This window comes from Aptenodytes patagonicus, chromosome 9 (genome assembly GCF_965638725.1).
Source record: "Aptenodytes patagonicus chromosome 9, bAptPat1.pri.cur, whole genome shotgun sequence".
NCBI lineage: Eukaryota > Metazoa > Chordata > Aves > Sphenisciformes > Spheniscidae > Aptenodytes > Aptenodytes patagonicus.
The window spans coordinates 15239698-15267562 of NC_134957.1; the positions used below are offsets into that span (position 1 = coordinate 15239698).

The following is a 27865-nucleotide window of genomic DNA, read 5'->3' on the forward strand; positions in this document are numbered from 1 at the left end:
ACAACTCTCTGGGCCCGGCCGTCCAGCCAGTTTTTTACCCAGCGCAGAGTCCACCTGTCTAAGCCGTGAGCCGCCAGCTTCTCTAGGAGAATGCTGTGGGAGATGGTGTCAAAGGCCTTACTGAAGTCCAGGTAGACCACATCCACAGCCTTTCCCTCCTGCACTAGGCAGGTCACCTGATCTATAACATCACTAAAAAAAAAAAAAAAGAGACGTGCTTTAATTCGAAGTGATAATGGCCTGTGGGGTAGACTGGGAAGTTTATTTTGTATCTCACTTGATGTTTGGGGTTTTTTTTAAGAAATTCCTAAATTTCATTTAATTTGCTTTTGTCAAACAGGAAATCTATGCAGTCAATATCTGTTGTAAATAATGACCATAGAAGCTCTGTAGCTTTGCCATCTGCTGTTTAGTACTTAAGACTTTCTCAACTCTTGGCAGTGGATAAAGAATTTCTGGTAGCATGAGGAATATAACAGAAAAGCTAGTTTATACCAGTAAGTTGCTGCTGCTTAGAGCTGGCTGTGTTACGAGACCTGGCTTTTTTGTCATTATTAAATAGCTAGGTCCCATCCAACCCTCATTGAATTCACTGGGAAAATTGCCAGTAGCATCAGCTGAAGTTGAACTGTGCCCTTAGAGAGGATGTAAACCTCAGCAATGCTGATGAACTTTGTGCTGCTTTGGTTAAATTATTTTGTCATACTTTGTTTATAAATGAGGAATAAACATTGTATGTTTGAAGACATGAGCAGTATTTGTTATAGATTATTTTCCTCAATAGAAACTAATGATGATGATAATCCATTGACCTGCTGACTCTGAATCTATTTAGGAAAAATAAGTACAAAATATTATTTTTCTTTCCTAAGCTGTGTGTAACAGTCACCTTATTGCTGTGAGGCTTTTTAAGGCCTAGTGGAAGAAGGCTTAAAATTTGGAGTTTGAAACGTTCTAGGTTCTTTCCAAGCTGATGACCATTAAGTCTCATGAAGCCACAAAATCAGTGTCTCTCCTGCAATTTGCCAGTGCCCAAGATGGGCAGTGTATTTCATAGTAGCACTGAAAAGAGAATGCATCTTTACTTGAATTCGAAACGAGAGCGCCTTGCATTTATTTGATCATCTCTTTCCTTTCCAATAGATATTACTACAACAAATGGATGCAATTATATAGGGTTTCAACTGAGAGAGGAATAATTTATTAGAAGATAATTTCTCTAGCCAAACAGTGTCCTAAATAACAATCAATTAAATTATATTAGGCTTATGGCACTATTTGTCTGTGTATGGGGGTCTCTGAATCAGTCTGTACGTGTGCACAGTACACAGAGGCCTGCCTGAACTTCTCCTTCAGTCTAAAATTGATGAATGAAATAGTCATCCTACTGAATTCTTAATTTTCCTGTGGTGGTATTCTTCAGCACATGTTAAGTTTAAGAACATGTGGTTAAAGAGCTGCACAGCATGTGAAAATGCTCAAGGGAGTAGAGGTGCCTGTTAGTAAATGAGTGCATTTATTAGAGCTGTAGGAGTAGCACGGAAGCACTTCTGTGATAAAATACTCCAGCAGTGGAGTCTGCTGATTCATCTGTCTCCAAAAGGATGTGTTAATCAATGATTGTTTTGTAACTTTTTTTTTAAAAGGCTAGATTTATTTCTGTTAGCAGTCTATTGCATATCATTGCCGATATTTCAAGCAAATACTTGCAAAATGTGGGGATTCCATTTTTAAGGAAGCATCCCACAGGTGCCTGGAAAAGTTCTGAGTAGCAGTATTAAAGAACAATTTTAATTGTAAATATGAAAAAAGGTAAAGTCAAAAAGTAGAGTTCCAAAATGCTTTTCAGTTCAGATGTAAGAATGCAATCTGTACACATGAAATGATAATAAATTAAAGATTTTGTGTTTACATATGTTAAAACACACTTTAATCTTTGAAAATGGTGCATGTACAAAAAGAAACTTGGACATTTTCAAAAAATTGTCAATAATTTGAGGTATTCAGATGAAGGAAAAACAGACTGTAACAAGCATTGTCAGAAGATCTTTAACTGCGTCAAAATAGTGTTAGGCCTTGGGGGTAATATATGTACAAATATACACATTGTAACAGTACTATGACATGTTTGCTGTTGATGTGTATAAAGAATAATCCACAGCATGCAACTGAACATAACTATATTCATCCGTAACACATTAATATGTAGAATGCTGGTGCTGATGGATATGTGAAGTATGATGGCAGCTAGGAAACCGTTTAGGAGATATGCTGTGAAATATGTTTGAATTAGAGTGCATATACTTTGGCAAAGACTTAATAGCTTCATTGCCCTCAGTGAATTTTGAAGAAACATCAAATTCCAGGAGAGATCAACAGAATTAAAAACAAATTTAAAAAAAAAAAAGAAGAAACCGTCCTATTCTGTTAACTCATAAGGGCAATGAAATTCGGAATTTAGGTTGAACCTCTTTCCCTATTCAACCCCCTTGTAGCAATCAGAGTCCCCTTACAGTCACAGCACGTTACCTATTTAATAGAGCTTCCTAATCCAGCTCCTGTCCTGAATGTAATTCATTTGATGCCAAAAATGCTCATAAATTTCACATCTTTGTAAGTTTGTTAGAGTTTATCAGTGGTTTAGTGTAAGTCATAACTAGAATACTGGATTCTAGGTGTTTCTGGGAAGCTGATATCAATGCCTTAATGTGCATTCATTTATAAAAAGAAAAAAAATTACAACGAAAACAACCCCATAATGTTATCTTAACTAGCTCTTTTTTTTTACTTATCAGGTGTTTACTCCTAGAAATATCGCATGTTGGAAAGCTATTTTATGTGAATGATGTTCTAATGACTATTTGTCTTTTAATGTCCTTTGGGAGCTGTGGTTACATTATAACCATTTTTCTCTTTAGTTTTCTTTTTTTCCCTCTTTTCCTTCAGTTTTGCTTTTGTTTCTCATACTACAAATTTGAACTGACAAGAAGACTGCAATAGGACTCCAAAACGTACCTTGAACACACATTGTTAACCAAATTACAATCGCTGATGTCATTTACACGTGTTGCTTTTCAAAGGATGAACATGTTCATTTAATTTGCTTTTTAAATATCCATAACACTGTCCCCAAGCATTTTAATAAAACAGAAACAGTTAATTATTGCTGAATAAGGATATCCAAATGTAGTGGTCTGTAGCTTGCATTTAAATATATCTGACAGCACTTCTCTCTTGAAGGGAAAATTGTGTAAATTGTCAGTTATTATCATTTTTAATAAATAAGTCTTATCTTGACTCTGTTTCTTTCTTTCCCACCCCTCTTCAATACTGTTCAACAGCCATACTTTCAGTGGGACCATTTCTATACAGAGTGATTGAGCTCTGATTTACACATCAATTACCCAACTTCATGGAGATTTTCATGCTCCCCTAGCTGACATCAATGAAGCATAACTGCATAAGCGCTTTATTTCATCCCAGTTTTTGATAACTCAGATTGATAACTAATCATATCGAAAGACAATGTGCTATGATACAGGAAACAATAAATGCTCCCCTTTGAAACCTCATCTATTCTTTATACACTTACTATTCAGGAGCTTATCTCTGTCATCCATTCCCTCAGAATCGTTCCTTCCAAATTCACGTTAAGGAAAGGTTTGGGGCTGCATAATACCAAAAAGAGGACAAAATTGAGTGAAAATAATATTTTCTAGGTACTTAAGGGGGGAAGAAATATCTAAAAAGAATGAAGAATATGACAAATATAAGCCAAACCCTTAACCTCCTAGCTTAAATTTCCATAAATCGCCCAGGGCTCTCTTGGGTGTTATTTTGTTCGGAGGCTTTAGTCTTCTGTATTCTCTATCAAATGTGCTACAGGAATGGCATTGTTTTTAATGCAAATTGTTAAGAGATTTAGCTCGTGTGGATAGATAACTAGTGACCATCTCAAGTGTTTCTCTACAGAACTGTTGAACATCAAAGACAGAATATTCTGTATTTTACAATATATCATTTATCTTGAAGTGCAGTGATAGATATGTTCTGTGCTAGATACTTTCAGTAACTATTCATGCTATGAAGAAGAACACAATGTTAAAGTAAGTGTTAAATATGAAAGATAGTGAGAAGTTGTAAAGCTATTCTATTGTGGCTTGATTGGTCTCTGTCAAGTAATAAAATTACCAGGACAAAGATGCAAGTTCAATGGTGATAAACAGAGGAAGAGGAATTTTGCTATTTTAAGTGTGGTACTGCTTATGAAGTTTATCATTGAGTGCAACAAAGACTTCAGATGAACAGGGGAGATATGTTAAGTTGGCCATATTTCTGCTTAAAAATCAGATTTTGAAATTCCCCTCATTTACTGAATTTAAGACCTGCAATGAAATTTAAGACCTGAGGCAGCTCCCTGCTCCACCCCCACCCCCCCGCTTTTGGAATAAATGTATTGCAATACCAGAGTGTATACTGGGATAATCTGAATCTACCAAGGAAACCTTTTCTCCTTCCCTTGTACAATATTGTGGTACTCTGCTTTTACATGAAATCAATGGAGTTACGGTGGGATAAATCTGGAATTATGTAGAGTTAAATTCCCATTATAACGTATTTGCTAGAAGTAGTCTTTTACCTAGTTTGATTATCAGGTGAAATGCTTTTTGCCTTACATTTTTACTCGCATTGAGAAAGAATTGCCCTGGTGTGGAAAAGCAAGCATGTATTTTAAGCATGGGAATATTCTCATTGACCTGAGTTGGATTTCTCATGTAAGTCAAATAAGTTCATGAGTGGCTTTTGATTTGGGATGTTTAATACTGTGTGCAGGCATATGAGTTAGTTTTTGAGGAAGCCCAGTTTCTGAGTTTACTTCACCAACTTCCTGAGTGCTTGTGGCAGAGCAACGATTCTGTCCCAAAGTCAGAACTGTGAAGAAATAACCTTGGGAAAGGACTTTCAGATCTCAAATTTATATCATTTTATATCCACTGTGTCTTAGTTTAGAAGCTCGTGTTTATTTCTTGTTTCCACAAATGACAAACATTTGAGTTCGAGAATTTCTTTCATCATTTAGGCATATCTGATATCTTAAGGGCGGGGTGGAACTAGTGCAGGGGAATATTTGTTTTGGTCATGGTGTGCATTTTTGTGAATTCAGACACGTTATTGAGAACAGCAACTACTTCTTCCCTAACTTGTAGATAAATGCTGTTTTTCTTGAATGTTGTTCATTTATCCTCGTGGATGTAGTCTGTCACTACTATCAAGCCTCTCTGCTCCAGCTTTTTTATTGATCCTTTCCCTATTGGGCTCTTGTTTTGACTGGATCAACAGAGCAGTGTTCTGTTCTTATCCATGATTCTTCTGCGACTTTAGGTGTTTGATAATTTTTTTTTCTCTTCTACTTTTTTTTCATATCACAGTGACTACTCCTTCAAACTTGTCTGGTCTGACTTTCTTCTACTCTTTCTCCTGTCTTTCAGGCTCTTGTCTGCCCTGCCTAATCTTCTGAACTTTGGGAGACCACTTCTGTGGCTTTAGTTAGCGCATCTTTGAGGATAAACCCCAAATACTAGGTCTCAGCCTTTAGCTGTTGGTCTTACTTCTTCAGCTTTCCTTTGACTCTTCCCTCTAACCTCTTGCCCTGTTGCAGTCTGTTCCAAAAGGTTTTTTCTTTTCCCTCCAGATCTTTTGCACCACGTCCTCTCACTTTCACCAGAGATGATTGCACTGCCCTTTCCAATGCCGCAAATTTTATTTTTCTTCTAGTTCTCCTTTTTGTAGACAGTGCATATGTGACTTCCATCTCTTACCACCAGATCCGCATTTTTAGCTTCCAGTCCAAAACCTATGTGCATGCCTGTTATCTTTTGCCTTGATATAACCTCCTCCTGCCTCAGCTACATTCTCCTTTCTCAGCTTGATCCAGATTGTCCCCACAGCCATCGTGGGCCACAGTGGGTGTGAAGGGTGCAGCTCCATGGGCCTCGCTGACACGCTGCAGATTCATAGAGGCTGAGCACCTGGCCTGTCACGGTGCTTCAGCTCACTGCTGTCCCTTAGGGTGTCCGTAGCTGAGAAGAATGACAAATGGATATATGCTGGTCTGATTTTAAAGGATTAAGTATCAAATGCTGTTATTCGAAATGCACTTGCAGCCTGCCTCTATGTTAAACATACTAAAACAATAATACAGTTATGGTTACTATTCTTTCTGCCATATTCAGCATGCTGGTAATTTGTAGATCAGTGGTCTCGTGCTCTTGTAGCATTCTTACTGCTCACCATTCCTGATCATCTCAGATTTATGTACAGACTTCCCCATTCAAATTCAATTATTAATCTAATAAGTGGTAACAAAACAATAAAGCTCATATATTTAAACTACTTTGTCACGTAATAGCTGTGTCTAGGGAACTGGCCCTCTCGGATACAGTGAGTATCGTGGCCTGCAGCTGTTTTCTTCTAAATCTTTTTTAAAATGTTTGCAAAAGTTTGTATTTGTGATTTCCTACTCTCCTGGCTTTAGACGAGTCATGAAGTATTTCTCATACTAATGAGACAGACTGAACTCTGGTGTTCCTCATGGTATCTGACTATAGTTTTCACTGACACCTTCACCACTAATCACATATCTGTATTTCACAGAACATTAGTTAAGCTAAATATTAAACATAAGTCCCAGAGATTGCATTGTGGCTGCATTAAGAGTTTCTGGAGAGCATCCCATTAGATTCTCAGTGCACTGCAGCCTTAAGATCTAATCAGCATCCCTCTTTGGATTGCAAAGGAACCCAAAGAAGTTGTTATGCTAATCTGTGTAGGATCTTATAATATTTGACTTTCCGTAGCCACAATCAGTGCCCTGTCAAGCATTCCCATAGCAAAACTACATTTGCAGAGAAATAAGCCAAGTAATTGACCTGACAGGATGAGCAACCACTTCCTTTTGAATAGATACTTTGTACACTTAAGGCTGTGATGTGACTGTATGAGAGGAAAGTTCAAAATGAACCTTTAATTTTTTTTTTTTTTTGTTTGTTTTTTTTGTTCTCACAAGAGAATATATCAGAGAGAGATTTGGATTGATGCAAATCTAGCAATTCACTTAGGGCTTTGCTTGTGTTGTAAAATGGATGCTCACAGTTTGGTAGTCTGTAAACATTTTTGGGGTGCAGGGCCTGAGATGCGCCTTTGTGCTCACCTCTTGGGTGCATGAAATAGATATCTTTCACAAACGCACACACTAAAAGAGAAATACTTCTGTATGTTATATTGGAAAATACTGGGTTTTTTCAACCTCTTGCTGTTAACATTGTAAATACTCTCAGCTTAAGTTAATGTCTTTTAAAGTGATTATGCCATTTTGAATTACTACTGTTTTCATCTTTTTTGAATCCGTGGTTTTGTAATGTGTCACAAAACATATCTAAATAGTCTTAGAGCCTTTGCTGCTTTTTCTTAGATAGGATATGGCATAATGCCTCACTTGGTTCACTAAATACTTTGCATGCTGGAGACCAGAGCCAGCTTTTAGACAACAAAATGCTGGAACCTCGCATGAAAGGTGAGATCTGTTCTGTGCTGTAATCTGTGATTCTGTGACCTGTGTGTTCGGTGGCCAGATGCAGTTTGATTTGAATGGGCCCAGGATTTCACCCTGAAACTCCAGGCCAAGGTTGCCATTGGGAAGCTGTAAAACGCAGCTCTAACTTTCATGAATAATTCTTTCTGAAGTGAATGCTGGCAGTGCCTGGGGTAGGACTGCTCCCATACGCAAAGATTACTTATGCAGGATATAAAATCCTGCTTACACTAGATCCACTCTGCTGGTGTCAAGACTGGGCTTGTAACTTCATAATGATCTGATCTTGCTGCAAGAGTCACACAATCTATGGGTCAAACTGCCAAAGAAATCCCTGGAAAGATCTCCCCTGAGAGGGGTGAATACAGAGTGTTCCTACTGCTCCCGAGCTGGATTATTCTTGGGCTAAACCAGCCCCCTACTTTAGAAATGGGGAGAGATGGAGTCAACCTTGTCCTCATCTTTGTGGACCAATTTGGGAAACAGTTTGTACTCACTTATTCCCATACCTGTGGATTTTGATCTTGATTTAGGACGTGAAAGGAAAGGAGACTCATGCCCCCCTTCACCTTTTAGTGAACGGGTCACTTGTCGTTTGCAGTATTGTGTGAGAAATATGATCACATATAGTATAGTAAAGTGACTGTTGCTTACAACAATTTCCTTTCCGTCTCCCTCAGGAAACCAGCAAATAGTACTATAGCTTCGCAGAAATACCAAGAAAGATAATAACAATGTTCTGGAGCTTGATGTTGGTGCCAGTGACGTCACTACATCAGGAGGTGTTATAAATAAATAAAATGTGGCATCTTTTCAGCCTTCTAACTTGTAAAAGGAGAAAGTGGATGGAAATCATTCAGCTTAGCCTATGTAGGTGGCTTTGTGTTCTGTTTACGAGCCATACTCAAGCCTTATTCAGTCCAAGCCTGAGTGATCTTGAATTGCTTAAACCGATTATTAATTCATATTTTTTATTTAGGGATCTCACTGTGGTGTTAGTCTTTCTTTTTTTTCTTTCCTTACCTGTACAAAAACAAGAATATGAGTGTAAGGATACATGGAGTCATCAGGCAACAGACATATGCTCTCTGCAGGGCTTGCAGGTTCAAACACAACCTGCCTGAATCATAAGAACTTTAATTGAGTAGATAAAGAGGTCCTCATAATTATAAACTGCAGTAGGTATAACAAGAGGCTAAATACATAGCTGTGGTTTTAATTAGCTGGTGCTTCAAATTAGTAATTGTGGTTTCACTCAGAAATCAGTGACTTTATACACTGTTAAAGCCTCATCACTGTGCAGTTCATTCCTCATTATATCTCTCGGTGTGAAGCTTTCAATACAACATCATGCTGAGCAAAAAAGGCAAAAGTTTTAGATATTTGGTTATCTTCCAAGTGCAGTGGAGCTCTATGGAGATTTAATTTATTCTCACCAGAGATAGGAGAATTAACTGTTCTTTGTTACATACGTTATATGTATGTTTGTTTGTATGCGTTTGTACATAGAGGGTGTACATGGATGTGTGCAAGCATGTCCAGAATCTATCAGGGAAATACTGCTTCCAACAGATAACATCAGTGCATATATTGAATCTGCTATTCAATTTGTCTTCTGGAATTTGGTAGCTAATTAACTGACACAAAACAGAGCCAAAAGCCTCATAACAAATCAAATCTGGGTTGAAAGCACAGAAGTGTCCCTTAATGCTTGTCACATGAGAGGTTGTCAGTGCAAGTTGAAGCATGCATCTTTTCCTTTCCTCTTTCCTTTCCTATTTTTCCCCCTCCTTCAGGGTTTTAATTATATCTTTTCCCTCAGAGGAGCAGGAGGTAGTTGCCAAAGCCAAGAGACCAAAGTACTTCAGTGCTATTCAGGGGAGAAGTGAATGTGGTCTCTCAGCTTGTCATCTAGGTCTGGCAGGTGCACAAAGTAAGCTGACATACAGATAAGTGCCACTCGCCATTGCTACACTGAGGTGCTAGATCCTTTTCTGTTTGTTTGTTTGTGTGTAGAATTATCTGATACTGGAATCAACTATCTTAAAGTCTCTTTCAGGAGCCTGCTACAAAACCACATTTTAAAAACCCCCTTGACACCCACAATGAAGCCATACATAAATTTTAACAAGTACATGGGACAGAATTCAGTGGTCTAAATCGCACGAGGCTGAACGTGGAGCATTGGGATGGATGGAGACAAGTGTTACACAGTTAAATGGATTTGAAGATGTTGCTGTGCTTCCTTGACTTCACATTTGCTTTCTCTGCACAGACACATTCTTTGTGGGCACACGTGCGTGTGTGCATGTATTTTACAGGCTGTTCATACAAATGCGTCAGAATGTATTTTATTCTGCGTAATGCTCTGTTAATTTGAAAAGAACATTTTTGTCTGTTTTCATTTTAGAAGTGTACTGACTGTCCTGCTGCCCAATTTCATATAGTATTATGATTCCAAATTTACATTTGGGAAAATTATTCAGTGGCTGCTTCTTTCTTTCAGAATTGTCCTCAGGAGTTGCATTTTCTGGTGTTTTGTTGCTCTTACTGATAGTAATGAACGTGTAACTAAATTATGGGGAAAATAATGTGTTGTCTTTTTTTGTCTTTCTCTTCTTCAGTCACTATGAGCAAGACCGGAGTGCACTTAAGCGGAAAGAATGGGAGAGAAGAAACCAGGAAGTCCAGCAAGATGAAGATCTCTTTGCTTCAGGTTTTAACCTCTTTGGGGAACCCTACAAGGTAAGTTGCATTGTTGTGCCTTACATTTTCAGAATGTCTTTTACCTGAATGCATTTTACAAATATGAATAAAGCTTCTCATCACCTGTAAGAAATGAAAGTACCACACCTGCCTTGGTACTTATACTCTTGAATACACTGGTTATCCAAATCAGCATATGGCAGCAGAGAAAACTGAATGCTTGGCCCAACATTGCATGCTAGCATTGACAGAATCAGGAATTTTGGTTACAGTCCAGTTCAAGATTTCTTCCTCTAAACACACAGCAAAGTCCTGCAACAGAAGTATGTGCAGCTGATATCTCTACAAGTGGGTTCATACCTACAAAGCTAGCACTTAGTCCTTTTATTTTTAAGAAGAAAATATACCTGAGTTGTTAAAACCAATGTCCTCTCTATAGATAATGAGTCCATAAGCTTTCTTGTGCAATCATAACCATGCAAAGAAGTCTTTTGGGAGACTGTCTGAATCATTGGGGAGCATAACAAGGGTATGAAAGGGACTTATGACAAGTCTTATTCTCTCTAAGGAGCTTTGCTGCCTGAGATTTTCATCACCAAGGGATGTCCCCCTTTATGATTTCTTCTGCCCTGATTTTCAGTAAGACATTCCCTGAAGAATTCATCAGAATGTAAATTTCCATATTTCTTTCTCCTCCCAATCAGTGACATCCATTGAAAGGCCACCACTTCATCTTTCCATTTTACATTGTTAGCAGCTGTAGGGAGAATGAGGGCTCTCTGAAAATTGCCTGAAAAGGAGGAGGAAAGGCTGGCAGTATTATCAGATGGTGTCTAATAATTACAGACTGGGAGAGTGTGACAGATACACTTGACTCCCAGCTGTACTTTGGTTCAGGCTGACTAAGGAGCAACAGGCCTCACATCCTTGGGGTGAACTTGCGAGCTGGAAAGCCCCTGGCTCACATACAAGGGAGTGAAGGTGCCTTGAAAAATATTTCAAAAGGTGGTTTCGAAACCCAAAAGTGCAAGATAACCAAAGTACAGAACAAGATATCAGAGCTAAAACGGACATCTAGTCTGTACTACTGACTAGCAGCCAACTACTTCACCCTATAAATATTACCATCAGGATGAGCCCAATTTGAGCTCTCCCTGAATTGCAGCTGGACTGCATGCCAGGTGACTCTCCCCTTGAGCAGGGATGCCTCTCAAGGTTTGAGATCCCTTGCCTGAGACTGAGATCCTTCCTTGCCCAAGGCGGAGAGATCCCTTACTCGCAACAGATCCTCAGTAAGTGACTGATAGCATGCTTAATTAATACTATGAAACATTACTAATCCATGTAGTTACTCAATATTATTTTAAGTATTGTATGGATAATTCTATTAGACATAAACTGTTGACCAAGTCTGAGATTAAGATTGGATCCAGCCACACCTAGGCTCCATGAGGAGTTTAGAAAGCAAGGGGGTCCACTCTGAACTTCATGACTCAACGGGAGGGTCCTCCTTGCTCTTTGCATCTCAGCGTGAATCATTCTAACTTGATTCTAACACAATTTTCCTTTGTATGTTTCTTCCATGCAGTAATTAATAAGGTGAACCTTGTCAAACCACTGTTAAACTGTGTTGTTCCATCAAACTTATTGAACTGTCAAATTATTGTTTTACCTCAATAAAACATATTGCTGCTTTTCTCTTTTGAGTTAGGTGCATTCCACTCATCCATGACAGAGACTTGTTCAGCCAAATAAGGACTATGCACTAGGACAATTCGTGGTTCTTTTTGTTTTGTTTTTATAAAAATCTAATCAATGCACTGTTTCTGCATTGGACCACGTTTTAGCACCTTTATTTATGGGAATAATAACGTACTATGAACTGATTTTGTTGAGACTTCCTGCAGGTCGGGCAAATGTTTTTGTTCATGTAAGTGGTCGTTTGGGTTTCAGTAGGTAGACCAATATGCAAATCACTGCAAAATTTTGTGTCAGGAACTGAAAACACGGACCCCAATATCTATTGTATCATAAGAATGATAATATCTGATTTTACATCTGTTTAGTGTGCATGTATTTGCACCAAGCATACACAGAGCATATGCTTTGTCAAAAACTGAACAACTAAAAAGCAAAAAATTATCCTGGTGATTTTCCTGAGTAAGTTTTGGTTTTTGTTTTTTTAATTGCTTTTCGCCTGCTTGGCGGAGAAGTTTGTCAGATCTGTGGGATTAAGCAAAAAAATAGTGTATTACTATCCTAAAAAAGCATTGTAGTTATAAATTGCGAAAGATAAAAATTAAGAGGAAATTGCATGCAAAAATAGTTACATCTGTCTTAAATTTGCCAAACAAAGAGAACCAACACTGAATAGGAAAGCTAGGTCTTGTCTACATTTTACACTATGGGGGGAAAAAAAAGTACAAAGTGATAGACTGGTATTTCCTTTAAGTTCTGCATTGCTAAGAACCAGCCACAGTACAGTTTCCTAGGAACTAATGAAAGCTGGATCTAACTCTTAGTGGATATATAGTGACTTGTACTCTTAAGCAAGTGTAAAACTAAATTCAGGGGTTTGTTCATGTTTATAAAATAAAATGAAGAGGCTATGAGGTGAGAACAAATGTGCTGCACATTCAGTTTGAATTCCTTTTCCATTTTGAGATGAACAGATGCTTCTGTGTGGATGAGACTCAAGGGCTGGTGCACACAACAAGCTGCACCCATCTTCTGGTTGCTCTCAATGGGAGCAGAATGAGATAAAACTGCCCAGCAAAGTCAATTGTTGTGGCCTGTGATGGACACAACGTCCACATCCTCAGCTGGGCTAGCTTTACTAAATGAGCATCAGCTCAAGGGATGGCTGGTATGTTTCTGAAAGATCTGGGGGTGCGAGATAAGATGGAGACTACAGTGACAAAGGGAAGGTTGGGAATATCAGGTCTCAGGAAATAGAAAATGTCTCTTTTTCCTTTCTTTTATTCCCAGACCTAGTATCGTTACTTGGTTATCATTCCTTCCTCATTTGCTTCGACAGTAACCCAGAGGGGGACTGTTGGGGTAGGGAATACCACCACTGCTGTTTTGATGTTTTAAAGACTGAACAACTGGCAGATGTTTTAAGATCACTCTAAAGTTGGGGATATTAAAATTTGGTCAAAGAAGGGAGCCCAAATTTTCTCATGGAGCTTACTGCCATTGTGTATCACAAGATGTGTGGAGTATCTGCCTCTATCTATCATCTCTTTGCTCTAGCTGTTATAGTGTCTTTCTTTCTATCCCTCTGTCAAAATAAAACGTAGGTGATCATTATAGTTTTGGACAAGTGCATGTTTCTACATTGATTCTTTGTAGTATATGTATGTGTACACATACATGAGAAGAGATATTTATTTCTGTGGGTGTATAAAATACATTCGTACATGCTTATTAAAAGATAAGTGTTCTTTTGATGCTTCGCTGTCTCATGTGCGGAAACAACACCTTTGACAATGTGATGACGTCCAGCATTATTTTGGGAAGGCTGGGCAGCGAGGGCTGTGTTGCCATTTAATGCAAGTGGGTTGCAGGTCTTTACCTTCGAACTCTGGTGCAACCTGCTAATGCTTGATTTTGCGGAAGTGATCAGAGAAGAGCCTGCAGTGTTATGACAACAGACGTTTGAAAAAGCAATGTCAGAGTTTTCCTGAGAGAAGCTGCAATTTTATTACTGAATTGTTGATACCTTTTAATGTTTTGAATTAGTAAAGAGTTTCAGAGATGAGTATTTTAGAGAAAACAGTAGGAGTATTTTTGTTACTTTTCAAAGGAATTGCCTCAGAAGAGTTCAACTTGAGAAAGAGAACCCAATGGGCAGTATTTCCATTGGGGAGCCTTTGGTGAATGTTAAATCATTTATCTTTTTCAGGTAAAGCCCCTCCACGGTCTTCAAGCTTAGCATAAAAAAGATCTCAGCTTCTAATCCGTGGAGGTTAGTTTAACTATGAGGCATGAGAAAGTGAATGAATTATGAAACCTCAAGTTTCACACAAATTTTCACAAAACCCTTGTAAATTGGGCCTGTAAGTTTGAGTGCATTAGTTCTTTTCTTTGTAAAACTATAATGCAATAGCTAGCCAAGCAAATTAGTCTTCCAATAAGATTCTATTACAGATCTTTTTTGAAAGCAATAGAAGCAAATGTAGGAAGGTGTACATTTCCTAAATTTAACAAGAGCCTAGAATGAGGGGGAAGGCTACTAGCCATGAGTCACAAACCAGACGTATAATTTATGCCTTGGAATACTCAGAAAATGCTGCATCTCCTTGATAGTGGCAAAATTGTGATTCAACATGCTGTTCAGAAAATAAGATGTACAGAGGTTTCCTTTAAGAAATCAGCCAATTAGCCAGAATATGAAGGTAGAAATTGTTCCCAATCTGGAAGTAACAAGAGCAACCAGAAATTATGGCTGGATTTTGTGTTTGTCTAACTGGTATCCAGGCTTGTCAATAATACTCTGCTTCTCATGAGAGCCCTGAATTTGTTAAGGAAATAAAATAAAAACACTAATGTTATTCTTTATGTCTTCGATGCAGGTAGTACACTGTACTACACACCTGAGCTCGTTCAGGTTGTGATGCACAAGTCTGGTCTTTGTTGTGTGTGCTCTAGTTTGATTTAAGCATAAGCCAGATAGTCACTCACATTCACTACGAGTGTTTTGCTTTGCAGTCTGGTCCAAAGGCCATTGATGAGAGTAATAATCCTTCCATTGACTTCAATAACTATTGGATATGTTATCCAATATGTGCTAAGGATGTTTAAATTAATTTAATCACCATGCTTTTCAGGAAATATTTTTTTTTTATTAATGCTCCCAGTAAATGACTACAAATAATAATACCTAACACTTATGCAGTGTCTTTTATCCCCAGGATGTGAACATTCTGCATAAAACAGAGTTAATATCAAGCAAAATTATGTTTAACATTATGTGACATGTAAAAGAAAATAAGTTGAGAGAATCAGATATCTCCAACACAGAAATGATTGAAAAGCTCTACATTCAAATTAAAATATTGATTCCCTCTGTGAGGATCTAGACAAGAGTCATTTAATGTGCTGTGATGTTGAAGTGTTACAGTGATGATATGTTGTCAGTACTTTTTTTTTTTTTTAAACTTTTGCTTTCTGGAAAGTAAGCTAAATGCACCCTGGAAGTGTAGCTGAACCAGAGGTGAAGGTTGGTGGTCAGGCTTTGTTTGATACGTGGTTGTTTCCCATGTGCTATCCCATAAGGAGTTAAAGTGTTTGGGGAAGGAGGAAACAGAACAAGTATGTAAGTGTTTAGACTTCGCATCATAATTCCTGCTGGGCCCTTAAGCACAATGGAATCTCCTTGTTTTAAATTTGGGGGTTGAACAGAGAGAGCCTGGTTTTGGCTGCAGCCCAAACAGCTCATTGTGCAACTCAGTTGAAGGAGACTGCTCATATACAAAGAGCTTATTCTTGGCTTAGCTAGAATATAATTTTTGCCACTAAAATGACCAACCTAGGGACTTAGTGAATAAAAGTGATTCGTGGTTCTCCACAACTGGGATTATTAACTGTGTCAGTTAGGAGCACTGGCAAAATGTATATAGATGAGAACAACATTGAACAGTTAATTTTTAAATCACTGCCTCAGTGCAGTGGTAATATATGTTACAATCCCTGAGAATGAGCAAAAGGAAATTTGCATTTATTATCTTCTTTTTCAACATTTTTTATGGCATGTGCAGTACTAAGGAAAAAAAATCTTTCTGCAATATTCTTCTCATCTCCTGACTAGTTCAGCAGTGGGTAATATAAGCAGATATTTCAGAAGAAATCCATACATGGATTTTTTTCATCACTCAAACTTCTACTTAATACTTGAGGAAAATGGGATTGGTGGCATGGTAAGATCCCTCGTCGAGGAATCAAGTGTGACACTCTAACCAAGCTCATAGTGCTGCCTTTCTCCCATCTTCATGGCCTGCTGTTAAGGCGTCTTTGGACTGTGGCACAGCTTGCTGTATTGAGTGAAAAAAAACCCCAAACATAAGTAAATGTATAGTTGGCTGTATCCTGAAGTATCTTACATACACTGCTACTAACTCATTTAATTCCAGACTGTAGAAGTTAACCATCTGCTTGAACAGGAACTGTACTTTTGCTTTGTTTTTATCCTTTGAGTCTTGTAAAGTAATAAGCATGGGGAATAAGATGTTTTAGTTCTCTGCTGGTCATTTCAATGGAACATAAAGGTCAGTAAGAAGGCTGGTACTTTGGGTCTCTGTGGGGTGAGTTAGAACAGGAAGAGAGAGGAAATTAGCTGCGTATTAATTATAGCTTCCAGCTTATTTGTCCAGCTTTTTACAAGTGAAAGGGAAAAGGAAAAAGAACCAAAAAAACCCACTTCATGCTTCAAAAGAAAAAGTATAATAGCAGTGAAACACAGATGAGTCAGTATTTATTTAATAATTACTGGAATTCAAAGAAAAGCACGATTCACAAATACAACCAGCCCGCAGACAACGGAAGAATCCTGATACTTAAGAATGTGGCAATCGTGTCTATTAATGTTCTATAAGAAAATATTTTTGAATGATCTTTTATTTGAAGCTACTGTAGCAATTGAGTGGGTAGAAGCTTTTTATTTTCTGGATTCAGATGGTAGATACCTCAGGTCAAACTGAACCCTCTAGAGAAAAGTAATTGGAGTTACACTGGAGTGATGATTTGGTGCTATATGTTTATTACAGACTACCCAGCTTCTATTTACGGCAAAACTATGGGTCAAGGGGCTGACAGAGCAATAAGATACTTAAATAAACTGTGTGATTGCAATTCAAATGCTCAGTAGCCAGTAATTGCATGTTCATGTTTTGCATGATATGAAATGTACAAGCCCAACATCTGTGACATAAAACTAGCCTATTTCGCTCCTAACATCCATAACTGATGCAATTTAAACACTTCTCTGAGAGCATATTTAAGAAAATGGGAAGCAGTGCACAAGTGTTACTCATGCAAGTCTGTTTCAAGAGATTCTTTGAACATAGTTATTGATAGGTTTTTCTTACATAACATATGCAAAATGTAATTGAAATTAAATTAAATGTCAGCATGACACCATTAAACAGCTAACATTTGCCATCTTCTAAGACAACTATTCTGAGCAGTAACTTCGTAATCAGGAATTTACTCACTCTTTTCCTTTATTTTTTTTTAAATATATTTTAGACAAATAAAGGCGATGCCCTTGCAAACCGTGTCCAGAACACATTGGGAAATTATGATGAGATGAAGGACCTGTTAACCAACCATTCCAACCAGAGCCACCTTGTAGGAATCCCAAAGAATTCTGTCCCACAGACACCCATTGACAAAAATGAACAGAACTTTTTCCCAGAACCAAGAAACAGGATGATCCCATCTCATCAGATCAGTGGCCACTCATCGACATCAATGCCTCCGCCTTCTTCATTGTCATCTAATTCTACTTTGCTACACAGTCACCAGAGCAGCAGGAAGTCGAGGACAGACTGGTCACGTGGTGGTCACAACTCTAGTGGGGCCCAGCCAAGCCAATCCAGTAGTCAGCAGAGTCGGACAAAGCATAGCTCTTCCCATGACCAGCCACAGGGCAGGTATGAAGACCTCTATAACTGTCAGAGTGAGCAGCATAAAAGTGGAGGAACTGAGGAAGCAAATTCTATGGCAGCATCTTCACATTCGAGGAGGCATACTCATTCAAAGACAGCAGCTGGAGAACATACTTACAAAGAAAACAGTCATTCAAAGTCACCCACAGAGCTTGAGTTTGTAGGTCATGGTCCTGGATCTCCACTTCCTTCCACATCTTTGTTATCTGCGAGCAATGGTCTTTCGACCCAGAATTTCCCACCAGGACTTCACTGTAAAAACAGCATGGTCCAGCAAAAGCCTACAGCATATGTCAGGCCTATGGATGGTCAGGACCAGGTACCCAATGACTCACCTGAACTGAAACCTCCGATAGAAATTGAGAGTGGATATGGAAATCAGTCCTTTGGAACGCTGCTGGAAGGAAAAGTGAACACACCTAGTTCGAAGAACAAAGTACCAAAGCTCAACATTCCTCCTGTTACTGAAGTAAGTAGTTTAAAATATCTTCTCTCTTGTACTGCTTGAGTATTTCATGCACTGAATATTTTCCTCTGGAAATATGCAGTTCCATTTCCTGGAATTATGGTCTAAAACATTCCTTTTTTTCAAGACCGTGCATGACTACTTTTGGCAAAGTTTGTTGTGATAGTCCCAGTAGCGATATTTAATGAAGTTTTAAAAGCACAGTTTGGAATACTAACATTGCTTGTTTCCAATTAATATTAAAAGGCTAGATCTCTGTTGGATGTGACACATTTATACCAGCTAGAATTCTGGACAGAGAACTCTAATATCTCAATTCAGCCGCAGTTTTCACTCTTCTTGTATTTTCAGTTAGGAGCTAGTTTGATAGAAAGATTGCTCTTTTAAACTCTAAGGAAAAATGGCAGTGTTCAAATTTCAGTGGTACTAAATAGTTCTACCAGTAAGGAGTTTATTTGCAGAGTTTGCTAAATTCCCACTGCTTTTAATGGAATTAATGTGGCTTAATTTCTGATTAATGCTTATGAAAATTTGTCTCATTAAAGCTTTTACGCATTTTGAAGAGCTCTTAATATTGGGATTCAGTCCCAATCTCTGCTACCAACAGTTTAAGCTGTTGAATTTTGTATTTCTGGTCAGTACAGTAGTCCTGTGAGGAACATTTTAGTTGGATCATATTTGTGTCCATTCCAAGCACAGATGTATAATAAGGATACCAATTGAACTATTTATACTCTCTATACTTTTTCTCTTATTCTGAGTTTCTCTAAAGCAGTAACCTTTGCAAGGTAGGTTTATAGTGTACGTATGAGCAGAATTGCAATATGGGGTTTTCATAGCTTTCTGTTTTCCCCAAAATATTTCCCTGCTTGGTAATATTTTTATACTAGGAATGAGGAGCGATGCATTCTTAAACCACTTTATTGCAAAAGGTCAGCTTTTTCTATTGGAATAATTGTTTCAAGCCAATAATTTGTTTGACTATTTAAAAACTTGATGTTATTTATTAACATTCCAGGCAGCAACAAAGACTGATGTGTTTTGCAGTAGAGCTTGGAATAATTTTCTGGGAACTGCATCTGAAAACAGTAAAAGGCCTATTTATATCAAGTGGAAGCTGAGGGTTGCTTGCAGATGGTGTTTTATTAGAAAATGTATTTGTTAATAAACGTAGCTTTGTACAAGATTACTTTACAGATGTTTCTGTTTATTTTTACCTTAGGTTAAAAATATGCTGATGTAGATGGCTTCATAGTCTGTTGCGATTTGTCGCTAGCATTGTTTGGCAAGTAAATAATTGCATGCAAAGGAAATAATGATGTTGCAAAAGCAAATACATTTTTTCACTTTTGCCATCTATTAACACTATGAGTCAACAGAGGCACTTTAAAGTGCAGCATTAATACAAAGTATTTTGGGAAATAGAATGTACTTTTTGCAACTTATATCAACTATTAAGAATGCATTTTTTCTTTCTTTAATTTTTGAGTGAAATCCTGGCACTGTTGAAATCAATTGAGTTGTTAGCAATGTTTTTTGGGCGCAGGATTTTACCCACAGTTTTTTGCATAGCTCTAAGAACCTCTGATGTGAACTGTTGTTTTTGGAAATGTTCCTAGTCACACAGATTAAAAATTACATTGTGAATTTGTTGCTATAGCTGTGTAGTGAAAAGTATAGGTGTATAATTAATTTCATTTATGATCAGATAAATGGTAAACTGTAGGCACTTTAGAAATGAATGCAGATAATAATCTTAAAACAGTCTGCATTATAAGAGCGAACAATAATTTGAAGAGGGAAAGAAACCCCAAAGCTGTGTTAAGGTGATGAATAACTTTCCTTTCCGATACAGAACATATGACAATAGCCAGACTGATGGATCTTTTACAGGCAAATCTCCTCCTGAGTTTGGAGAGCTGGATTTTTTTTTTTTTGCCTGTGTCAGGACTGTGAACTTTGGCCCTCTGTGTTTTTCCACAGATGTGTATCCTGAATTTGATTTACCCTGCGTTCAGCAATAAAACTCCTTCCAATCCAATGTTATAGATAACTGGTTTAGTTTAAGCTTAATCAGAACTGACAGTGCACACCTGTGAAACCCATAACCTTTTCAGAATGACTGCAGCGAGTGGCTCTGTTGTAATCTTTATACAATTGATGTGGAGGCTTATGATCCTTCGGTGGTGCTTATCAATTTATGAACCTTCCCTAGCCACCTCGAGCTGTAGTGATCTGCTTGAAACAATTTTGCTCCTGCTCCATGGGTTTCCATCCTAATGCTGTTCCAGATGGTGGTGGTGATCTTCTTCAAACTAGCAGTAGGAGAGTTACTTTTGGGGGGCATGTCTCTATAATTTGTTCTGTGGCTCTCATGTATCTTTGAGTCCATTTTTTCAAGTTGCTGAGTGTACGCATAGAGATTGCACACCAAACGTTTTTCAGTGATTTCTCTCAAAATTTTGCATGCTCTTAAGATGAGGAATTCTGTGAAGAAAGAAAATTCCTAGGTGATGGTCCTGCAATAATGGCATCTATTAAGACATGCAAAGTTGGGAAAGAAAAAGACAGGTTTTGCTATCTTAAGGAGGGGGAGGGGAATAAGTAACCAAATATTGGAACAAGCAGATTTAAAAGATGAGTTCAGACTGATGTGGAAATATGGTCTCATTTATCATGGCTTAATGGAATAGGATGTTGAGTGCCCTGGAAGCATTCTGCCATGTGTAAGGAAGTGATCAATTTTATAACATAATTTGTGTCACTTGAGGTGTTGCTCTAAGAATCTTTGCTCCTTCACTGGGCCCAATTCTGCCCTCAGAGATGTCCATCCATCTTTCAGCTCCTCTGCAGTGGACAACATTGTTAATGCCTTGCTGCTGGCGTGTCTCCACTGTGCAATGGATTGTGGTTTAGCGATTTCTGAGCTTGTAGAGATTCATGGTAAATTCACACAGACTTAACAGACTGGGTCAGGATGTAGTGTTAGCAGCACTTATGCACCCATGGACTAATCCTTGCCTCTGAGTGGATGCTGTTGTGTGATTTCCAGACCTTGATTCACCCACACAGAGCTGGTTCAGACCTGTCTGCACCATGCCCGGCCATTTCTGATAGAAAAGCAGGAACAGCAGAGCCTCTGTAGACTTTTAGTTATGTCCTGTAAGGATTTCTTTATGATCTTGTGATCCTTTTGATTTCTTTTACCTTTCTCCTTCATTTTACTTATCAGTATTGTTTTCTAAGGGTGAAGGTAAAAAATCTTACGGTTTGGTGCCTTGAGCAAAACCCAATGTAACCAGTAGCACCCAGGCTTGCCAGCCTCTGAGATTCAGAAATTGTGAAGCAGACCTTTCAGAACTGGGAGGCCATAAGGCCATTGTGTGACTTCAGGGGGACATGCAGAAGTGCACCAGATATCATGACATAGAAATGATAACAATGGCCCTGGAGCTAAAACTGACAGAAAAATTGATAGAAAGCCTCAAGCTGTAAACAGTATTTCCTGTTCCTTTCTTACTAACTCTCTTTAGTCTGTATTTACGTACATACTTACATACATACATATATTAATTCTGAGCTTGCATTTAACATTTGGTAAATCATGGCAAGCCTGGGACATCCCAAAGAGCTTTTGTATTATGTAGAATTCCACCTACTTGAATTGTATGATGGCAGATGATTGTTACTTACCACTCAAAGAGAACTGCATAGTTAAATCCTATGCATGTGTTCAAAAAAGTAGAGGTTAGAGACCACAATAACAGCTGATCCTCTCTCTGCTGCATTAAAATCCAGAATCTTGATCCATATATGTATATTTAAACCTCTAGGAATCAGATGCTTACAAATTATTTCAAATTGACTAACTCAGCAGGAGATAGCTGAAAGAAAGCCTGTACTTTTTAGACTGGGCTCGAACACAAATTACTGAGAGTACTGAGTAAAGCAAAGGGTTTTAAGGTCTGTGGGAACATCAGAAGATGCATTCCTGGAAAATCGTATGCACAGTTCTCCAGAACAATGCATGGATTTCCAATAAATGTTTAGGGACGGGAAATCAAGGGCAATTGAGATAATGTTTGATTCTCAAGGCAGAGTTTTTAAATCTCACTGCAAAATTGGCCTCACGTTGCTACAAAGTAGCAAATGCTCATATACCAAATTTTCCCAAAAATACAAAGCTAGGAACAAATCCAAAAGGCCTACAACATCTATGTCGCCACCCACTTAAGTAATAAAAAATGAAGAACTTCTATTTTCACTTTACTTCTAGGAAAATATTTTGACGAGTTCAGTATACTGCAAAGCGATAAGCTTCTGTTACGTGTTTCAAATCATTCTGTTATCGCTGCATGTATTGATTAGCTTAGTACTTTCTGAGCTAGCTATAAAAAAGGCTGCTCTCTTTCTGCATTAAAGAGCAAGAAAAATTGACAGGTAGATAACCATATTGATTGAACCTAAATAGTAAATGCAAGAGGCTTATATATGACTTATAAAACTCTTTATAGGAACCAAAGCCATAATATCTTTTTTTAATTAAATGGAAAGTAGATGTCTTTAATTAACCACCCCCACACCCATTTGATATACACGCTACTCTAGTTGCCAACTATAGTACATTACTATAGTTGTGGGCAAGTCGCTTTTTTCAGATGCAAGCTTTAGCAGTTCCCCAGACTTTGAGCTCTGAAGAAGAATGGACTGAATCACGCATTAAGCTGAAATCCCTTTGCTTGGTTCATATTTCAAAAGTCTGAGGCCAAAAACAAACCCAAAGAGCAGTATTTCTTGCAGTATTACAGGTTACAACCATATGTTTTTCATTTGTAAATACTGTGAGAAGTAATGTTCTTGTGATACTTCTAAATGAAGACCATATGACACCACTCGACTGAAGACCTCTTATTGTGGCCTTTCTAAGGCTACTGTCCGATTGCTTGGACAATTGCTAGAAGAGCAATTTTGCAGCGATAGCAAGAGGATAGCTTGCTTTTTTTAAATCACGCATAAGTAAGCATATTTAAGGCCTGATTTTGAACCACTGTGACCAATGGGAACTTTGCATTTCACATCAGACTGCAGAACAGGGCACTTTAAATCAGTTGAATAGGTGTGGTTAAAAGAACTGACCATGTATATTTGGTTTGGGGAAGGAAGGGTTAGATAGCTTCTTTCTCACTGTGCATGTTAGTGGTTTTTTGGTTTTGTTTTTTAAGCTACTCTTAATCTTTTCTTGCTGGGAGAAGAAAATCTCAGTGAAATTACAGTACCTTTATTTGTGAAGAGTCAGTCTCATGGTGTCTTGAAAAGTTTTTTGTTTTTTTTTTTAACCTTTTTGAAATTCCCAGTGCCAAAGTAACTGCTTATAAGTGGCTTGTATTGGTCCAAGTTAAGTGTAAGAAATATTGTTATTCAAATGGTGTCATATGAAGTGTCACAATGTAAAATGACATAAAAGGCTTTGGGGAGAGCAGTAGTAGAATTTGTTTTGCTTGAGCAAAGATGTGGAGGCATCATTTAGTGGCTGCAGGAGGACTGTAGGGTGTATTCATAAATGGTAATAGATTTGGTGTGTGACTATGGGACAGTCACTTTGGTACTTCTCGAACTCATTATAGCCAGTTTAATTTGTAGAGGTTTTTTAATCAAACAGAAGGCAGAAATCTTTATCGATCTGTTTCTCATTTTGATGGGTGGTCCTCAGTGCTTTGGTGCATCTGACTAGGAAAGGGAGTTATAATATTTACTCTTCACTCTTAGAGGAATATTGTTCGGATATCTGATGGAAAAGCATTATTATGGCTGCTTTTCCATAACTAAAACTGCATCTTTTCTTCTTCCTCCCATTAATTTAAGGAAAATATCACAAGCCATATAAACAACAGTGTTAAGTGTTGTAATATCTTCACATTGACTGGTAATGTACTTTTTGAATAACGACCAGGAGTTGGGTAGAGCTAATTTTTCAGCATCTTGTTTCCATCCATCTGGCATGCAAATGCATAAGGAAGGATGCTCTTGGATCTTGATAGTCTGCTTAGTTGTCAGCTAACAAGGGTGTTCTTCTAGGACCAGTCCAGCAGGTGTAACCAAGTTGGAGCCTGTGCACTATTTGTTAATACTTTTCTGGAACATGACCTGCTTTAATAAATATATTCTCTGTGAACTGTAAAACAAAGAATGCTCATGTAAGAAACAATGAGAAAATGCCATTTTCAGGTATTTGAATTTTTTATGATGTGTGTTTTCACTCTGGGCTGAGATCAGCCCTCGAGTGAACAGCATGCATGATTCTTACTGAGAACAGGATTGGCAGGTATTCAGGTATCAGCGTTTAGCCTTCTGTGCTAGAATGAATGGCCGTTTGTAAACTTTACCGTCAGCTATGTTAAATATTATTTTATCTGACACAAACCTTTAAAGTAACACACAGCTAGTTTGAAAGAACCTACCTACATATTCACTGCTCTTTCCTGTTGTAACTTTCGGATATTTTTTCCACAAATTCTTCTGTGCTTTTCCTTGTAGAGAGCACAGGAATTAAGGTTTTAAATAGTCTGAGAACACAGAAGTCACGTGTTTTTTAAAGTACAGGCAAGAGAGTATGCACACGTTTTTGCACGGGCAATGACAGCTGTTGTGAATCATCGCTGGGACCGAACCTGCTGCTTCTCAGGACAGCCTCTGCTTCTTGAACAAGAGCGGGGACTCTTGCTAGTAGCTATAATTAACTTTCTCCCAGGGCCACTCATTTAGTGAATATGATGAAAACACTACATCCAACACAAACCTGTTAAATGTATAAAAAGAGGCATAAAGAAAATAGAAGAAAATCAGTGGGAGTAAATGTAGACTTGGAGAAGAAAGTTCTAATCCTGATGAAAATGGTAGTCAAGTAGAAAATTGGACTTTGCTTTATCTGGTAGGCGTAGATCAGTAAGAAACAACTGGAATGCTCTGTTGCAAATGCCAGGAATCCTGGCAGCTGAATGGTGCAGAAAGTGTGATTAGATACTGTAGAGGTAATAGGAAACCAAACACAAACCACTGTTCAGATGCTATGTTAGCAGTTGAGACTGAAATACAGCTAGCGAAAGGTAAAGGAGGAGGGATAGTACCATGTATTGTCAAGCTGAATGAAGATTTACAAAGAATATTGCGACAAGTAAAGTAAGGCCTAGGGAAAGAATAAGAAGAAAAGGTTACTTATGCAACAGAGGTGTGGTAGACATGAAGATGTGGGTGTGATCTGAACATACAGTGAACCTTTGCTTCAGCTTTCAGTAGGAACAAGCTGACCATCAAGCAGAGGATGGACCGTGGAAGTGAGGACAGGGAAACAGGACTCACCATAGGGGAAAGAGGAACTACAGTACTTAGGTGTGGTCCGCTTTCTGGTGGGACTCACAAGAGCAGAAGAGCTTAACTGTGCTTAAGCTCATCAAACTCCATCTTGTGAAAAGCTGTATGTGATATGCAAGCAATTAACCCATGATCCAGAAGGCAGCCTCCTCCTGCTCTGTGTTCTTGCATTTTTACATGCGTAAGATGCTTACTCGCATGCATACCTCTGGGTATTTTGTATGTTTAGCTTGTTGACATGCAGAATTATACTCAGATTTTAAACCATTAGAGCAATACCATATGAATCATATTTATAACTTACCTTCAAAGTGTGAAAATCAGAGGAGGGTCTTATATGAGCGTTTCTGGCTTTACAGCCAGAGCCACCCCACTATAAGCTAGTTGTCTCTGATTCGAGTATGGAAAAGCATTTAGGAGCTGCAGGTGAAAACATCGTATGGAAATACTTTAATAAAAAAAACAGAGTGAAAGAAAGTTGAACACAGAACTTGGCAACTCTCCACGAACTGCAGATATAGGTTAAAGTTACTTAGTTGGCAGGCAATTGCTAGTGTATTAGCAATGTTGGAAAAAAAAATATCTAATTTCTGTATTTTGGCTTGTGCAGTAAAGAAATTCCTCCCACATAAATATGTTCATTTCACCTTCTGGGAAGTAAAGAAAGGAAACTGTAGCTGCAGTCTGTTATTTAATCTTCCTGAAATTAGCATTTAGTGCTCAGGAAGATTGAAAGATTTAATGCCAATGCCTTCCTCAAAAGAAAGAAGTGACACACCACATATGTTTTAGCACTGGTTAGACTGTTAAATGGAATTAATCAAAATCCATGTTAAAATATTTCCATGTGTTAATTAGCAACAGTTTGGAACATTAAAATACATATTGGCTTGGGAATAAATTAGTGAAGAAATATCAGATTGAGTTTGTGGGCTTTTAATTGCGACATAATATACTGTGTGTTTTAGAAAGGTAAATGTAAATACAGTCCTATGAAGTGCTATGGCAATATGCATTTAAAAATTGTGTAATAAAACAATCTAAAACAGGCTTTTGTTATGGCAGAGAGAGTGATACCATTTCCCATTTTAAAAGAAACATTAAATTGTTCCCTCATATAATAAAGCAAGAGAAAAACAGTTGAAAAATGCCAAGAGTTTCATCTCAGGCCAAAGGAAGTTTTAAAATTTCTCCTTTGAAAATCATGATGATGTAGTAAGTACCAACATCAGGTCTCCTGTTGCGAGTAGAAGAATTCACTTTTGCCTTTCTATTCCTGCTGGGTCACTGCAAAGTTTGTTTCCTATTCCATCATGCTGGGTCTTGAGAGCAGCAGAATAGCATAAATTTAGTTAGGTATGTAAATGAGACCGGACAAATGGGTATGTTCATACTCTTAAATTAATACACACAAGGGAGGTAGAGATATCTATGATAGCATTATAGATACCTAACTCCTAACTGTGAGGGTATAGGCTATGGTTGGCCTATAGAGTAGGGAGGACCCATTTCTTTTCCTAGGGAGGGAATGACCATTCTTTTCCATGACAAAAGAATATGTAGGAACCACCTCCAAGAGATTTCCTGAAGTTGCACCCCAGGGTTGATCTCCCACGATCACATTAGTGGGGATGATTTTGTGTACATCCAGTGCGGGGAACTTAAGAAGAAGGTAGGTGTTGATTTTAATTTTTTCCTGTGGTTGCTGTTCAAGTAGCCATTTGTAAAATAACATTGTAAAGAAAAGGTAACAGTGTAAAGAAAAGGTTTGGGGAGCAGAGGGAGGAAGAGGCAAGGTAAGCACAGATTCAGTCACTTTCCAGGCTAATGAGCCTATTTTTGCAGGGATTTGCTGAGATCTCTGAGAGGAGTCAGTGATCATAGGTGTAAGCTTCAATCCCCATTAATACTGCCAATTAATACTGCCAGTCTAAACATATTTCAGTTAATACATGCTGCTTTCCCTTGCACGCTTTCTCAGAATAATTTCCCATTGTTATATCCCCCAGATGTGTAAACTTATTGGGTTATATTTCACTGAGCTGCAAGCTGTGACAGTTAAAT

General features: G+C 38.1%; 1 protein-coding gene across 3 annotated transcripts in view; it reads left to right on the forward strand.

The window, feature by feature from the left end:
* The window catches only part of AFF2 (ALF transcription elongation factor 2), a 348869-nt gene that overhangs the window by 81379 nt on the left and 239625 nt on the right, over nucleotides 1-27865 (forward strand). For all 3 annotated transcript variants that reach the window (XM_076347219.1, XM_076347221.1, XM_076347220.1), the window contains exons 2-3: nucleotides 10216-10336; nucleotides 17546-18436. In XM_076347219.1, the coding sequence (XP_076203334.1) occupies nucleotides 10216-10336; nucleotides 17546-18436 (1012 nt within the window). The remainder of the gene's footprint in view (nucleotides 1-10215; nucleotides 10337-17545; nucleotides 18437-27865) is intronic.